This window comes from Patella vulgata, chromosome 3 (genome assembly GCF_932274485.2).
Source record: "Patella vulgata chromosome 3, xgPatVulg1.2, whole genome shotgun sequence".
Classification (NCBI taxonomy): Eukaryota; Metazoa; Mollusca; class Gastropoda; family Patellidae; genus Patella; species Patella vulgata.
Genome location: NC_065881.2, coordinates 73307285 through 73325373, shown reverse-complemented (window position 1 = coordinate 73325373; position 18089 = coordinate 73307285). Strand labels below are relative to the sequence as shown.

At 32.1% G+C, this 18089-nt stretch overlaps 1 protein-coding gene across 1 annotated transcript in view; it reads left to right on the top strand.

The window, feature by feature from the left end:
- LOC126815120 (myoferlin) overlaps positions 1–13518 on the top strand; it is a 52752-nt gene extending 39234 nt beyond the window's left edge. The window contains exons 11-29 of the mRNA XM_050540660.2: positions 374–456; positions 928–1031; positions 1673–1741; positions 2246–2289; positions 5302–5378; positions 6000–6020; positions 7141–7241; positions 7599–7712; positions 8141–8240; positions 8580–8782; positions 9494–9600; positions 9777–9972; positions 10388–10540; positions 10632–10775; positions 11567–11653; positions 11890–11969; positions 12487–12604; positions 12972–13074; positions 13349–13518. Of these exons, the coding sequence (XP_050396617.2) occupies positions 374–456; positions 928–1031; positions 1673–1741; positions 2246–2289; positions 5302–5378; positions 6000–6020; positions 7141–7241; positions 7599–7712; positions 8141–8240; positions 8580–8782; positions 9494–9600; positions 9777–9972; positions 10388–10540; positions 10632–10775; positions 11567–11653; positions 11890–11969; positions 12487–12604; positions 12972–13074; positions 13349–13518 (2074 nt within the window). The remainder of the gene's footprint in view (positions 1–373; positions 457–927; positions 1032–1672; positions 1742–2245; positions 2290–5301; positions 5379–5999; positions 6021–7140; positions 7242–7598; positions 7713–8140; positions 8241–8579; positions 8783–9493; positions 9601–9776; positions 9973–10387; positions 10541–10631; positions 10776–11566; positions 11654–11889; positions 11970–12486; positions 12605–12971; positions 13075–13348) is intronic.
- Positions 13519–18089: the final 4571 nt, after the last annotated feature.

Genomic DNA, 18089 nt, shown 5'->3' with positions numbered 1-18089 from the left:
ATATTCTTCTGTGCAAATCATGATATGATATTTATTAGTAGAATACATTTATTTTAAAGCATGTGATTGTCTTTTGGATTGTTCGGGAAATATGAAAATTTTACGGTTTAAATTGATTATCTACCATTTAATTAAGAATTGCTTTGAATTCAATTGGATTAAAAAGAGAATCATCAAACGATTTTTACCTAACTCTTATAGGTAACAGTTGCTTGTTTATATCATCTCCATATCTCCAAGGTATTTTGAACATTGTAAAACTAAATCATGCTTGAATTGATATTCTTTTTCAATTTTCACAATATTCAAAATCCCTCATATGACAATGAGCAGCTTGAATAGTTTATTAAATGATCTGTTAACTTTCTTTCAGCAATTTACTTAGACCTGCTGGTGTACAGTTACGACCAGCATCTTTTATTTTGAAATTATACAGAGCAGAAGATATTCCTAGAAGTATGTATCATATTTTATTATTTTCTATCTGAATGTGTTGAGAATCTCATTACTTGTTAACTGCTGTTGACTAACACTGTATCATGTAATATAGGACTTACACAAGATGCAGTTAAATGGCCGCATGGATGCAGGACTTGTGTGAATACTGCAGTGATATTTCATCTGAAAGTATGATAGTAAATTCCCCATATCACCAAAGTTTGTAAACAGTGCTCATTTAAGACTTAGAGTGATTAGTTGTCATGGCAACATTGTCTGAAATATACATTTCAACATGTGTAAACCTAAATAATGTAAACTTTACTTTACAAGAATCATATTTTTTACTCACCAGACTTCTAAATTTAAACTAATAAAGAAAACTGAAATATCAAAATAATTTAAGTATCTAGGTGGTAATTAATGTCGGTACATTCTGTTCTATGAATCACCTTGTATATTTGAACTGATTTTTTTTGTATTTTTTAGTGGATTCTGCATTTATGGAGGGAGTAAAGAAAATTTTTAGAATAGGAGAAGAACAAAAAGAGTTGGTGGACCCATATTTTGTATTTTCTTTTGCTGGCAAAGAGGTATTCATTGTGAAATACTAGAATTGAGATTAAAATCCTGATAAATTTAATCTGCTATCATCATACTTGTCAGTTTACATCATTATCCTATTATAACTGGAGAGAGATCTAGGCTATGGTTATTCCTCAATTTTCTTCAATCTTTATTGGGACGGGTGGTCGACAGGGAGTGGTAGACCCGAATGTATTGTTTCTCAGCATTGACCATTAAGAACCGTCAGTTTTTCAAACCTGGTACTCATATGTCAGGGGGGACACCTGTAGGGTCGACAAGGAAAGTGTGTGGCTGGTCGTTTTATTGTAACAAAAAGCTGAGGTCCTGCTCTGTATACACTGGCTGAGACGTGTAGGTGGAAATGCTGCTGTGCTGGAAAAATTCTCCCTCTGATGTTGAAAGTAACCATTGATATGAAAAACACCATGTTAGTCTTGAACTCATGCATGAAACAATAAAGGTCACCGGAAAAGCAGTCTACATTAACATTCGAGATCGTGTTATACTTATGGAAAGGATATGTTGACATAATTACTTCCATTATTTAAAAAAAGTATGAAGCTTTTCCGGTGATCTTTAAATCTTACTCCTTTCTTTTCAATATTTTAATACAAAATAAATAAAATGTATTATTTGATTATTACAGTTAAAATCTAAAATTATGTATTGCTGTGATCATCCAGAATGGAATCAGGAAATGCGTCTTGGACTGCAGGTAGGTGTATATATTTATTATAACCCCTTTAATATCTATATACTTTATAGGGATATGACTAGAGCCAAATATAAAAGTAGTCGGACCAATATTGCCATTTTGTAAGTTTAATAGATCAGCAGTACAACAAGACAAATATAAAATAATAATGATAGTTGTGCATAAGATCTAGAGTTCAGAGAGGGAAACTATGTAAGAAACTTAAGATTAGGCAATAAAAGTCATTTTGTTATCCTATCACAGTTGAGATAATAGTTGGCCAGACTCCATCTGTATATGGCTTTGGATATGACCGTGTTGATTTGAGGGAAATAAAAGTGTCAACTTTGATAAATTGAAAATTTTGATATAAGTTGAAATTTGAATGAGTGACAAATAATGTAGTTAAAATAAATCATATTTACAATTTTCAATTCTATATTTACTTCAAGGGTTAGATGGTGGTTTAACACCATTTCTTCCTTTTATCTTTCTCCATTTCTAATCATTTTAAATTATTTGTAGTTTCCTTCAATGTGTGAACGGATTAAATTTATGATCAAAGATTGGTAAGTAAACCATTTATACTGTAAGATAAGAGTTGTTTTTATGGAAAACTATAATGCACTGTTTATAAGTTGTATAATATACCTGCCATGGGCTCTGTATAATTATGTGTATAAGGCAACTTTCAACTTAAGGTGACTTGATTGTGCGTGAGAAGCAGAACGATAACTTACCTGGGCACTTGTGCATTTTGTCAGGGTTCTCCAGCATTGCAAAAGAAACATGCTAATGAATTGAGAAAATAAAGACATAACATGTTAGTTAAGGAATGTAGTTTAGCTTCCAATTAGTTCAAAAATTTCGGTAATTACGGACGAACATAATGGTAACAAGTGCAGTACAAGTAGAGACAATTTTCACCTACTTTTACATGGATATTTGATCGACTAGCATATGCTAGTCCAGTAAAGAACTTGTTGGGTTCGGTGAATTATAGCTCGGTTAAGTGTAGTTGTATTCAGTTTTGTTAATGCTACATGTTTTGTATGTAATATGTACATTCATGCTTAATTAAAACAGCACACAATGATGTATACTTGTATATAAAAATATTATAGAATGTTTGCAGTAGCACTGGTGGAAGGTTTTCATATACATTTTTATTTTATATCATTTTGTTTTTAATATTTCATGATTCAATGACTTTTAAAACGAGTACAATATGAACGAATCTTGAAATTCATGTATTTCACCCAAAACTTGATAAATTATCTATAATTCAGTTATGAACAATGGTGTTGTTTATTGTAATTCCTTATTTAATCCATGTCAGAATTATTTTTGGAAAGTCAAATTTAGGAATTTCACCCATGCCAGAAAACAATTACATAAATTCGTATTTTTGATTTTGAAATGAAAGAAATGAAATGTAATAATTTATCAAGTTTTATAATCAATATTTATACACAATTTGATTGGTTAACAGGGATCGGGTAAACGATGATGACACTACAGGCTCCGCCTTTCTAAACCTGCCGAATATTTCTGCCTTTGGGCCACAGGGTTTGTTCTTTGTATTTGTATTGTCTTGTTTAGATTAGATATATTACCTTTACTGGAATAAAATTAAATTAAAAAGTCACTGAGTGCATTTTTAAAAGACACAGAAACTTGCTTAGTGTCGATTACCATGTCAACATTTTATTATGACATAATCATTTGGTGAAACATAATAATGAAAATAATTAAAAAACATTGCCAATGCAGGTGATATATCTGTTCTAATACAATTGCTGTGTGTGTCATATTTCATTTGAATATCATTGTTCCCCTGCCCCATGTAAAATGTAAAAGTTTATCAATGTTTTTTTTTATTCTCATCATTTCATTCATTTTCATTCATTCATTCATTCATTCAACCTTCTTTTAACATCTATTTTACACTGCCTTTGTATCAATATGTATATTATTATACTTTTATCTATATATGTAAACACTCCATACTCAGGATCCCCACAAACTTCTCTGTCCAGCAATACATATATATTAATATACTGATCAATGAAATATATTTTTTAACTCTTGTTTCTGGGAATGAAACACATCAATGGAAGTGAAGTCGACTACAAACACTGTCTTTGCATTTTGCATGCACACAATGTGAAAAATTGTTAGCAATTCCTCATGTTTAGTTCAAATTTATAATACATTTTTGATCGGTTATATTCTATATTTTTTCTTCTTCATAGTCTAATCATCATATCAGCTCATAAGTTCGTTTGTTTTTCAGTCGTAGTCTTTGTGCAGCATTTTTAATCATTTGGTATGGGAACTAACCGATGCATTAATTTATTTCAGCTAATGTTAGAGGAATGCAGCTTTTGTAGTAGATGTTTAAATTAATGTGTAATTAGATACTGGAATTGAATGGCTATTTTAGATAGTGGCAAAATGTCATATTTACTTGTCCATATCATTTTGTCTTTTAAACACCATGTGTACAAGTACTAAACACATTTAGTACCTTTATTTTGGCTTTATTGAGAAAATGGATTTTTTCTTTCATATTTCTTATCACTATTTTTTAAAACAAAAATATGGACAGTTATGAAAGTGTATGTTCATGTTATCCTTGATACATGTATTAGAATAATTGTAAGTTTCAAAGTTAAAAAAAGATGGATAAAAGGCCATTGAATGCAATTATATATATAAGAAAAATTGATCCATTTTATTTCCTTCTTTGAAATTCTCCCATTTTGGATGCAATATAGCAAAAATTGATTTAAATTACTTAAATACTAAACTTTTCAAATAGTCTTAGATTTGCATTCCTGTTCAAACAATTTATCGTTTTGATTTTGAAATTTCTAGACATTTATTTTGTAAATCAAGTTTTATCTGCATCTTATCTTATAACAGAGACATAGACATTTAGTGAAATGTTTCATATGTTGTCTTAACACATTTGGAATTTCAATTGAAAATCGTGTCCATATATAAGATTCAGATATACATATTGTGGTTATATATTTGCATGGTTAACTAATAGTTTTAGCAAGGGGATGCATGCAGTTATAGTGTCAAGTTATTAACTTACCAGTAGTTATATTGTATTCTTTATTTAAATATAATAATATAGTCTTCTGTTGAGGAATATCCACCCAAGATTAAAAGAAACTGGCATATTTCCTTGTACTTTGCAAAAATTATGGTGCATTACATATACCAAAAGGCCTTTTGTCTATAACTCTAGAAACAATTACTTATTACATTCAATCTTATCTCATACTAAGAAGAAATACATTCTATTTTCGATTTGTCTTGTAAACTATGTTCAGTTTATTTAATTGAAAATACTTTGGTGTTTTCAATAAAGATACACACAGTGTACTTTGGTGTTGAGAGTTTAATTTATTACGGTATTTTAAGGACTTATATTTTTATGAGTTTTTGTATGACTTTCTTTTATTTGCAATTGATTTTTGGATCTGTGGGATGACATGAAGACTAAATATTTGTAGATGCTTTAAATTGATAGTCTAACTGTTTATATGATCTTATTCCCCATACAGGGATCGATTGTCTGAAGATGATACAGTCGGAACATTTTTACTGCCGATATCTTTAATCTCTTCTTCTGGAGATACGGGTGAATGTCTTTAATCAATTCTAACCAATTAAATATTTCGTATTTAAATGTAAACAGTTTGCTAAAATGTATGAAATAGATTTAAGTACCAATACATATTGTTAAAATATGTAGAACAAAGTCATATTCATCATGAGCACAAGCTGATGTTTGCAAGCTCAATTAATGCAATCTAATTTTATAAGGAAAGATTTTCTTGAGTTAAAAAAAAATTTGAATTTCCTGTTACAGAATTTTGTAATAAGTTTTAAAACTTTATTTTTAGACCAAGATGAGGGTAAATTTTTGAAAAAAAAAATTATTTCAAATTCATGGTGGCCAGGTTAACTACATATGGCATGAGTGTTAAATTTGGAAACATTTTATTTTTCAATTTCGTAGTCAAGATTATACTTTATATTTTCATTTTGTTGTCGGTGGGGCATTTCAGCTCTTGGAGAAATCAGTAGGTTAACTATAAGATTGCAATAAATGCAGTGCTTCTTCTAAAACTATAACCAATCTTTGCGTGATTTGGCAATATAACATTTCGCGTGGTGTGCATTCATGTTATTCTTTTGTGAAATAATCATTTAGTGTTAAGATAAGAATTAACATGATGAAAACTCTTTTTTTGTACAGATGCAGATTCAGTGTTTAGAGGTGTTTAGGTTTACTGTTCTTATAAAGAATTAATTTTTTTTCAAATTGTGAACTTTTTGAATAACAAATGAGATAATATTAGCACATAATAAGTTTATCAAATTTTTATAATAATTATAAATATTAATTGTAATGATTGTAAGCATAGTTATTTTTCTTAGCAACGCTTTCAGCTACATTGTACATCTCATAGCTATGCTAGCAATATACACTAGAAAGACACCTATACTGAATTCCAGAATATTTATTTTCTTCTTGAATGTTGTGTTTCTGTTAACAGACATTGTGTCACTACATGCTTCATTTATATTGAATGATATTTTGAAAATGGCGCCAATCTTTTCATTCATGATAGCGAATATATATGCGCATTTGTTTTTAGAAAATTTTGTTAAATTAATATACAATACTAACCAAAAAAATACTAATAAATTCACATTAACTTATGAACTGATTATCTCCGTCTTTCATTTAGGATTACTTTTCATTGGAAGTATGAATGAGCGGGTATATGCTCTTATTAGGAACTGAATTTATCGTTCTTCTTAAATCTGTTAATCCTTTATTGGAGTATATTCATTAAATTGTTTGAAATACTTGAAATTCTAAATTATGCATTAATTGAAAATAAATATATTCTTGAACTACTCCAAATTTCAAATTTATCATTATTGGAATTCTGATATACCGGTACCAATTAGGGAAAAAAATGTTGACAGTACCTTCATATATAAGGAAAACAAACGTTTTGAAAGAGTTACTACCCTATTCATTTTATATTCCTTTTGAATAGACTTTCGAAACCATCTTCATTTGTGTGTTTTTCATTCTCCTTTTCACTCTTCTATTTATTCATTTCTCTTTAATAGTTGTGTGTAGTATGATTTGTTTCATTCTTTATTGTACATACTTAACGTAGATGTAGATTACCTTCTTTTTGGATTTCTCCGATATGAAATACTTTTGAAATTTAATTCAGTCTTTATTTTTAAATTTTTTTAATCATGAGTAAAAATTATCAAATGTAAAGTTTTAAAATTAAAAACATAACATTTTTTAATGTCTCATATATGTTATCTTTATATTATTGTATTTACATCATTGGTATACAAATTTTTAGGTTTTTTACCAACATTTGGGCCATGTTATGTTAATTTCTATGGTTCTACCAGAGAGTATTCAGACTTACCTGATGAGTATGAAGACCTTAACCTTGGAAAGGTAATTGTACCATCCCTTTCACCTGATCTAGACCTATTGTCTTAGATTTGAATCAGATTCTGGGATATATAGCATATTTAACCCTTCAGGACTTCGACTAGCTGTGGTGCTATAGACTGACTTGGGTGGTTTGAAACCATCAAGGCCTTGTAGTTTTGAATTATTTCAGGCAGTCCAAAGCCCATATATCGTAAGAACTATACCACTTTTCTCTAATTTGTGTCAGGAAAACAATCTTTAAATGCAAAGGGTTCAACAAAATAATATTTTTCAAAAATAGGATGACTTATGTCTAAACAAAAGTAATCAAATTGAATAAAAATAAAAAATAATAATTTATATTTATTTATTGCCCAGGGAGAAGGGGTTTCATATCGTGGCAGAGCATTAGTTGAGTTAAAAACAGAACTTGGAGAGTTACCTGAAACAGCTATAGAAGATATTCATTCTGATGACTTACTCAGAGTACAGGTAGATATCATCCTTGATTATACGCATTGTTAATGATGCCTTGTTCCTCTACCACCAATGATAATCATTTGACAGATTATAATATTATGCACAGTATTTATTGTTTGATTTCTTGTTTTGCTTACTGTTAATCATCTGTGATTAGATTTAGATGGATTATATATTCTGTGATTGTATCTAAATTGTATGAGATATATATATTCTGTGCTTAAATGACATCTGAAGGGTATGGGATGTTCTGTGATATGTTCAGATGGGATATTCTGTGATTGTGTTTAGATGGGATGGGATATTCTGTGATTATGTTCAGATGGGATATTCTGTGATTATGGTTAGATGGAATGGGATATTCTGTGATTATGTTTAGGATGGGATATTCTGTGATTGTGTCTAGATGGGATCTTCTGTAGTTTCATTTTACCTTCCAGAAATTTATGAGAAGACGGAAATACAGACTGCATGCAGCATTTTTAAATGCTACTATGGTGAATGCTATTGATGCTCCCATAGAATTTGAAGTCAGTATTGGTGAGTGGCATGTTATAAAATTTGTTATTCATAATGAGATGTACTATTAAATTCTCAAATATACCTCTCCAAATTCAAAGTATTTATATCAGCCAAAGTTATAGAAGTAATTAAAAAATGTTATGTAATCCTGTTAAGCAAATCTAGCCAATTACGAACACTGGAATATTTTTATTAAATATTTATATACTACCTGGTTATATTGTCACATGACTTAAATCCATTACTGTTAACTATATCCTATAAAATCTTGGCTTTTAATTTTGATAAGGGAAGTGTTATACAGATAACAGTATTGATACTTTTAAGTTATGGAACTTTGATATTTGTAAATTTTAGGCAATTATGGTAATAAGTTAGATGAGAATGTTGCACCTTGTGCTTCTACCACTCAGCCTACTAATGCTGTATTTGATGGTGCCTGTTACTATTTCTTACCATGGGGTGGAACCAAACCTTGTGTTGTTGTAGATAGTTCCTGGGAAGACATCAGTTTCCGATTGGAAGCTCTTAATTTACTTTTAAAAATAATTGATTCATTGGTGAGTACTAGATCGAGGTTTCTTCATCTTTAGATGGAACTTTAATTACTGTTAAAATATAAATCATTGTTTCAATGGCATTTGAACTGGAATTTACAGGTCACAATTCTTTGGAATACAATTACTGCTTATTACTGTGTGACTGGCCTCTCATTGCTTAGTAATGACTAGAGAAGCCTCGGCAATAAGCTGTAATTGTATTCCACAGAATTGTGACCTGATATTAAAATATAGTTCCATTGATAAAAAAATCTCAATTTTATTTTGTCATAATCTTATCAATGTGTTTATATATGATGTTATACAGTATAAAGACTTTGCTTTTTATTCACCTGAAGATTCCCAATACAATCTATATAATAATAATAATTCATTTATTTTAAGTACACTTACATTGATTTAAAGAAGAATAAATAAATCTACAAGTAGTGTGTACAGTGAACAGTAATCATAAAATAACTATTCTATACACAGAAAGTTTAGAATTTCATTAAGTTTATTCACACCTTGGTTTTTGTGATATTGGCTATCTCGCATTAATATAAAATCTCTGATATTACCAGCTTTTATCTTTTCATCATCACTACTCAAATTAGTATCTTGTTTATTAACAATATTTAATAATTCTGATATGTTTGTTTTGGTGAAAAGATTTATATGTCTGTACTTTTCCTCAGTCTGTCTTTACTTTAATTGTAATGTAATCTTCAGGATGCTAACATGGATAGAGTAAAGATAGGAATTAAAGCTAAATTACCTGTACCAGAAGTAGCCCAATTATTGATATCACTACTAGATCAACTTGTTCTAGACTGCAGGTAAAATATTTACATTTCTATATAGGCATTTCTGGGAGAGTGTTATTAAACTATCAAAACAGACTTCTTTTTCTTCAGGGGTTATAAGAGACCCGCCAAGGAGAATATTGCTTATCGATTCTTCTAAAAAAAAATAACCAACTCCATTCCTTTCAATAATCCATGTTTGATTGCAGGAAAGAATTTCCAGACCCTGTTAAAGGCCACCATCAAAGCAACGAACTAGATAAACTAACAAGTCAATATCGTAGATCAGAACTGGACATGATCGGAGAACAAGCTGCAAAACTACGAGAAAATGCTACAGATATCAACGAAGCCATGTCTGAGATAGAAAACTATCTGGCCTTGTTGCAAAATTTGGCTGTTGAGGTGAGTTGGTTGGAGTTAATTTTTCATTTGGGGAAATGAAGATGTTTTAAAAATGAGCTTTCTTGGATATGATACATGAAGATCAGTACGACTTAAATCTCCAAAAGTTGTTATAATAATCTGCACTGGCTCACAAACTAGGAGGTCTCAGGTTTGTTCAGTGATGGCAGAGAAAAATTCCTCAGGATTTTTCCACCCAGGTTTTCCATTTCCCCAGTTATACAGTACAATGTGCCTGAAACGGAAAGTGTATATTATTGGAAGAACAGTAAAGATTCTAATTGCAGCGGGAAATAAAAATATGAATAGGCCATAGCTCATGATCAGCTTCCCAGTCAAATCAGAGAAAATAGAGACAAAGGTAGGGAACAACTCTGTTGATGATGAGTTAATAAAATGATTTATTTTTTTTCAGCCTCAGAACAGTATGCCTGATGTATCTATATGGATGATAAGTGGTGAAAAACGAATTGCATATTTCCGTATTCCAGCTAATGAAGTTTTATTCTCAAATAACAGTAACACAATAGGTCGACAATGTGGCAAATTACAAACTATTCAACTTAAGGTAATAATTTAAAAAAAAAAAAATTATATTCTGAATAAATGTTGAAATTATTTTGAAATTACTAAATGCTGTTTAAACATGTTGTTTGCAGTTTCCTGGTTTGAAGTTAGAGAAAGAGAAGAAATGGGAAATTCCATCCTTGCTTCAAGTTCGTATCTGGTTAGGATTACAGAATCAGGAAGAAGAATGGCATAAGATGCAGAAAGAAGGAGAATTAGCTGTTTTTGCTGAAACGGTAAATACATTTTCCTTTAACCTAATTATATTTCCTGCCTCAAAGACAGGCAAATTAAAATTGGCTTTGTTTGTTCTTCGGTCTGTCGTTCTGTCACAGAGTATATATATTTCTATCGAAAGAACACTTCCCAACTGTTATTTTTGTTCCAGTTTGAGAAGTAAAATGTTTACTATCAAAACTGTTTTCAAAAGGGAAACTCATAAATGGCCAAGATACATCAATACAACCAAAATGTATTTACTATACATGTTGGGGATCACGTGGCTAAGTGGGTAAGACGCTGGCTCGCTAGCCTGGAGGTCGGGTGTTCGATCCCTGTATTGGCCGAGAAAGTTCATCCAGATGTTCCGGCGTGGTTCTCCCTTGTCAGTGATGCAGGACGGGAGGGGCTGACAAGGAAAGCTATCTAGTCGTTCGGATGGGACGAAAAACCGAGGTCCTGTGTACACATTGGCGTGCACGTAAAAGATCCCTTGGCAGTTGGAATTCGATTTAAGAGTAGGCCGTAGTGCTGCTGTCCGGGCAAAATTTCCCTCATAGCACACTGTATGGCGTATGCCCGTCTTCATTAGCCCAGTTCGGAGCAAAACAGCAGGACGTTAAACCCCATTTCATTTCATTTTCATTTGCTATACATGTTAAGCATGCTAAATAATAACTGATATCAGATGCTTCAGAATTAGCTGTAACCAGCTACCAGCATATTAGTTCCAACTATATGATTTAGAACAACACATTTAAAATGAAATAAAATCCTGTGATTTATAGTATGTTAATTGTCTTTTTAGTATGAAAATATGGTCAGTATTCTTGGATCCTGGACAACAAAAGGACCAACTATGTCAAGACCCAAATTTTCTGACAGTCAAGGAAAGGTAATTAGAAGATAGGTTATTTTCAAATATTTCAAATTTTTTCCAAATAATTTTAGATCAATTTTGGATAAGATACAGTTTATTGGAGTCATTGAAAGTCTATGGGAAAACATTTCAATCATTATTTTGAAACAGTATGGTTGTTCAACAAAAAGTACCATTTATATGCCTGTAGTGCATTTTGGGGGGCTTCTTTGTATTTTTGTTTTTAAGAAATAAAATTCATGTTTTGACAGATTGCTCTCCCAAAAGAATTTTTTGTACCTCCACCAGGCTGGAGATGGGACAGCGAATGGTACATTAGTCCAGAATTAAGGTATGCGCAACCTTTATTTTTATATGCTAATCAGTTGCAATAAGTTGTAACTTTCTATTTATGATACTTCATTATTACTTGTGGGGGTGGAGTGGGGGAAATGGTTGAATGGTTAGCGCGTACGCGTTGTATCTTAACGTCTGTCATTGAGTCATGTGGCATGGTTTTGATTACCCGGTTCCATGTGACAAGGAGTAGGGTCGCCTGTCCAACGTTGTGGGTTTTCTCCAGGTCCTTTGTATTCCTCCCACTGCTAAAGACACCAATGCGCAAGTGAATTATTTTAGTAAAATTGAACCATGTGTTAGTCGCGAAATGACCTGGTTTGTGTAAAGTGGATGTTAAACCTCATTTCTCTCTCTTATTATTACTGATAGTAAAGTGGCCATGTTTGATCTAATGTGCACACATCCAATCCTATGTTTTGTCATTTGGTCATGTGGCTCAATGTTTACAAGCAGTAATAATTACTGGATTATTCTTACTAGATTTTAACTTTTAAAATTGTATATTTTAGTATGATGTTTGAGAAAGATGCTGGTCATAAGAAATTTATTGAAGATATCTATGAATGTCATTCTCGAGGTATACCTGGTGGTACATGGCAGCAAGCTTCCCGACCTTGGTCTGACGTGGTAAATATACATTTGAATTTTGATACTTTATTTTGGAAACACAAACACCCCTCTTAATATCATTGGTGTATGATGCTGATATGATTTCAAATTCAAGGGGAAAATTCATGATTTTCCAGTATATTATATAGAAAAAAGCTCTCCATCTTACCTCCAGGACCTAATTCTGCCATATCAACCAAAGTAGGATCGTTTTCCAGTATAAATCTTGTTTAATAACATGGTTATTTATATATTACACAATATTGAGCACAATATTTATGCATATTAAGCATACAAGCACATTTGTGAAGAATTTGTTATATAAGTATTACCATTATTGATATGTAATAGTATATTTACATACATATACTTGTTTGTTTTATAGAAAGGTGATCAGTGCCCTGGTCGTGATGAAATCGTTCTACAAGAAGGTTGGAAGTGGGATGAAGATTGGCAGGTAGATTTAAACAGAGCTGTAGATGAAGAAGGTATATGAAAACATTTGTAAACTGGATTTTATTTTATAAAAAAATAAATCCAATAATTACTTATAACAGATTTCATAACAGAAGTCCCCCCAAATTGTCATCAAGGTATTGACCCAAAAACAAGAGCTTAGTAATGTTGTTTCTGTAGATTAAAGCCAAATGTTGGTGAATATATTTGGCACGGAGTGGTGTTCAAGGTTTTTACTGGACATAATGTATTAGATATTTGATTATAGCTGTATATAATGTACTAATTGTGTAATATGTTTATTAGGTTGGGAGTATTGTGTTGAATCAACTATTGGTGGATATGGTCCAGTAGAAAAGAATTACCATCTTTGTCGAAGAAGGAGATGGCTTCGATCTAGAACATTAACAATGGATGTCAAGAAAAAAGCAGAACAGGTACTTCTTAAAATTATATCCTGTATTATCTGCTATTAGCTAGCAGTACAAGGATTATAGTAATACAAGATTATATTATAGCAATACAATATTATATTATAGCAATACAATATTATATTATAGCAATACAATATTATATTATAGCAATACAAGATTATATTATAGCAATACAATATTATATTATAGCAATACAAGATTATATTATAGTAATACAAGATTATATTATCTGCTAGTAATATAAGATTTAACCTTCTTATTTTTGTTGGTTGTCCTTAGTATGCACGAGTATTTGTTGACAATGTATTGGATTTCATGAACTCTGAATAATATATTACTTTTTATTTTAATCACTCCACCTTATTTACATTTCAGGAGAAAAAACAAGCTGCTGCAGCTGATGGCTGGGAATATGCTCCACTGTTTAATATGAAGTTTCATGCCATAGAGAGAACTATGGATTTAGTTCGCAGAAGGCGTTGGCATCGTAAAATGGTAGCCGACAATCCCAAATCTTCATGTTTCTTTGCCAGTCAGGCATCAACAGTAAGCATGTTATCTAGGTTTCAAATAATTTGTAAAATCTTAGTCCTTTGCAATTCCCACACAAAATGGAATAAGTAAAGAGTGAGAAATGGGGTTTAAAGTTCACTTGACACTAGCCATGTCATTGAGCATCCATTCATATCCTGCCCTACACGTTATACCTTACATAAGTGTCTTGCTTTGTATAAAATTAATGAAATGAGATGGAGTTTAAAGCCTTGCTTTTCAGCAACCACCAAGCTAATTACTACGGGCATACACCGTACATTGTTCAATGAGGGAAATTCTGTTGGAACATTTTCCATCCCACCCAAACAAGTAGATGCTGTGTCCGATTAAGCCAGGCTGGAAAATCCCAAATAACTTTCTCGGGAAAAACCCAGTACCAAACTCGCTGATGAGCCACCAGCTAAATGAATACATAAACTGAGTTAATGTAAAAATTTTATAATTTTCTTCAGGATGGTGAACCAGCTGCCGAAAATGCCTCTCTAACAGCACCTAGAATGTTTCTCACTTTTGATAGTAAGTTTTTATTTATTCCACAGTTTAAAATATATCTATATTTTGTTATATCAATAGTTGAGGACTCTATTAAGAAAACAAAACAAAAATACCAACTGTAAATGATCTTCTTTGTTTGGTTTCATTAGGATTAAAACGAGACCCATTAATATAATTTACCCAACACTTACAGATGGCACTGGCAAATGTTGCAGTATTTTTAATTCATCATAACTTTGTAAATGCTAAACAGAAGTGAATCATTTAGAGATTCCGTTTTCACAATATTGCAGTTTGTGATACTTTAACCCTTTCACTGCGTATACCCGGTAGTACCGGGTATTATAAAATGTCGGTAAAATGCGCGTACCCGGTATTACCGTGTACTCAGTAAAGCCCTCGCTAAAATTAGTACCGTAACTGCAAGTGCCATCTATACACTAGAACATATTTCCACGTGTTTCAAAGCGGCAAACCGTAAAATGGCGGAGTGCATAGTGACAACGTAGACGATGCACTCTCGACGAAGTCGTGAATGAAGTCTTGCTGACCAACACGTGGACAATTTCGAGGCGGGTGATACACATAATTCGTTTCCAGTTACTTGATAATGATAGTAGTCAGGACAGTGATTGGTATTATGAAGTGTGTGATTTGTTGCGCGACGTTCCGCCCATGGCTAGCTATGTCTCCCGTGCATGATGAACAAGCCCAATGTGAACACGATAGCCCTGTGTCTGCAGTAGATTCTGACAATAATTCTGATGTTGATAATAATGCTGGCCTGCTGGATCATAAAAGACGTAGGCAATTCCTGAGTCCCGAACGTGTAGATCTATTAACTGACTATATTAATAATGATATGGGACTTGGGGATGAAAGTGAAAGTAAAAACAAGGTATTGCAATCCGCACGTGGTCATGGCAGCGGGAGACGTGATGCACGTGTTCGTGGCGGCGGCATTGCTCATGGCTGCTATTGATATTTTTGTTCATTTTATATATCTTTATCAAAATCCAGTGAAAAAAACAATATCTTTTAAGTATTTCATGGAAAAAATTCGTTTTCTTGTTAACTTTAGTGAGAAATGAGAAATCCAAAATGGCCGCCATGACGTCACGTGACTACATTATTATGCAAATTTCCAAAATTCTATTTTTTCCTCTTAGAAAAACCTTATGCCCATCCCAACAGACAAAAAGATTTTTCATAAAAGCTTCCATAAGTACTGCTTGGCATTCAGTTCCAACCTCCCTTTTTTCCTCAAAAAAGGGTCTAGCACAGGCAGTGGATTTACGTCTAGCATTGAAAGGGTTAAACATACATTATGCAAGAGCTAAACCTGCCTATTGCAGGTCTTATTTTAGGCCTGAAATGTTATCTAAATTATTAATTAGACATTAATCAACTCTCGAAGGCATCGCTAGGCTGCGATGTTTATTGAATTAGGTTCCGATTTGTTGTTCGACTTGCTTTCATAATTAAATCATGAAATGGATAATAGAAACTATGTTTTTTATCTCTAAAATCTTGGTTCATAGTGGATCAATTTGACTGAAATTTTCAGCAAATTCACTTTACAGTATCTAGTTTTTAACTATTATAGTGAGAACTGCCAGCTCTTTATCTAATCTCCCATAATGTATCTTTAATAATATTTTGTTATTAAGAATTACATGACTTTTATTTTGTAGAATCATTCAAGTATCAACTACGTGTTTATTTATATCAAGCTAGAGGATTACTAGCTGCTGATGATTCAGGATTATCTGGTAAGAATATTTTTAAAATATGTTCATGCCGAAAAAAAACTGGGTTTATATTCATTAATTATGAAAAAATGGGTTTACTTGCTGTGCTGTGAGATGACTAAACAGTTATATTGTGGGGAGATTTTCAAAATGTACCTGATACCACAGTTCTAGGCACACATCTGAATTGGTGCCACTGTGGTTTATTTTATAATATATTTGTTATATTGTGTATTATAATATATTGGCTTTTGTTTTCCAGATCCATTTGTCCAAGTATCATTTTTGACCCGGAGTATGAAATCAGAGAGAGTAGAGAAGTCTCTGTGTCCAACGTGGGATCAAACGCTGATATTTGAAGATATAGAGATCCATGGTAATCCGAAATCAATAGAATCACAACCACCAGATATATATCTAGAATTGTTTGACCATGATACCTTTGTAAGTTATACTCTTTTAAACTGTAAAAAGAATATAGACTGTGATAGTTGTGATAGAATGTCATAGATTGGATTCTTTTGGTACTCAGTTGCATCGGTACTCATCCAAAACGCAAAATTCCATGTACTCATTGGAAATGCATTTATTTCTCCCTCTAGAGCCCCATACTGATGCAAGTCACATGAATATCTGTTAACTATTGAAGTACTGGTAATTTGTATCGTTTATTTTTCTAGGGAAAACCAGAATTTTTAGGTAGGACTAAAGCCCAACCGATGGTAAAACTTGACCCAGCTGATGCCAGAACACCAGTATTACAATGGTACGATATTATGCGCTATGGTACAGAAGGTGGAGAACTATTAGCAGCATTTGAATTATTTCTTGTGAGTACCTCAAAAATATAACTTAAATACTTTCATTGATTTCTAGGCCTAAAAATTAATATTTTCTGAAAGGTTGAGACTTCCTGAAACTGTTATATACAAGAAACAATAGATATGGCAAGACAAGTGGGTCCAGAAGATCCAGTTTATAATTCCTGGGGTTAGACAAGAAACTTCCTCAGGATTTTCAAGTCTACTTTGCCATTGTCATTGGTCAAGGGCAGAATTCTTGACAAGAAAAGTGTCTAGAAAATCATCTGGTTTGAAAAGATAAGGTCTTGGCAGCATGTCAAAGATTCCCTTGACATCTGGAAATCGAAATAAGAGGAACCTGTAGCATTGCAATCTCAGGGAAAATTTCTCAAACAGCACACTGCGCCTTCATTATCCCAGTTAGTGCAGAAGAATAATGTGTTAAATATAATTTAATTTTCAATGATCTTTCTACCGTGTGGATGGCTGTAATATAGCGATCAATATTATTGATATCAATAACATTTTAGTGAAGTAATGGGCATTAATTATGTTATTGTGACTTCTAGTCTCACCCTCCGACAAGTTTATTTATATCAGTTAAATATTATAAAATACCAAACAATTTATTGAAAACTGACTATATTTACTGAATAATTGTAGAGACCTGTAAGTCTTTAACACGGTGAAATAAGTACTAAGTATTTTATTGATATACTATTCAAAAAAAGTAGGGGATATTTGATTTTTAAGTGTTATTAAAGTCACCTAATGAAACTGACGAAGAAACAAATGACAAAATGAAATGAAGTTCACATTCATCGATTTATTCCAAATGATCGTTAGACTAAGTAAGGCACAGACTGACCATTATAAGGGTAAAATGATACCCGGGGTCAAACAGCAAAGTTACCACAGCATCACAACCAAGTCAGTAACGGGTAAATCCTCCTCTGTTTGCCAAACAAGCATTGATCCGACGTGGCATACTCCTAATGAGACGTCTAAG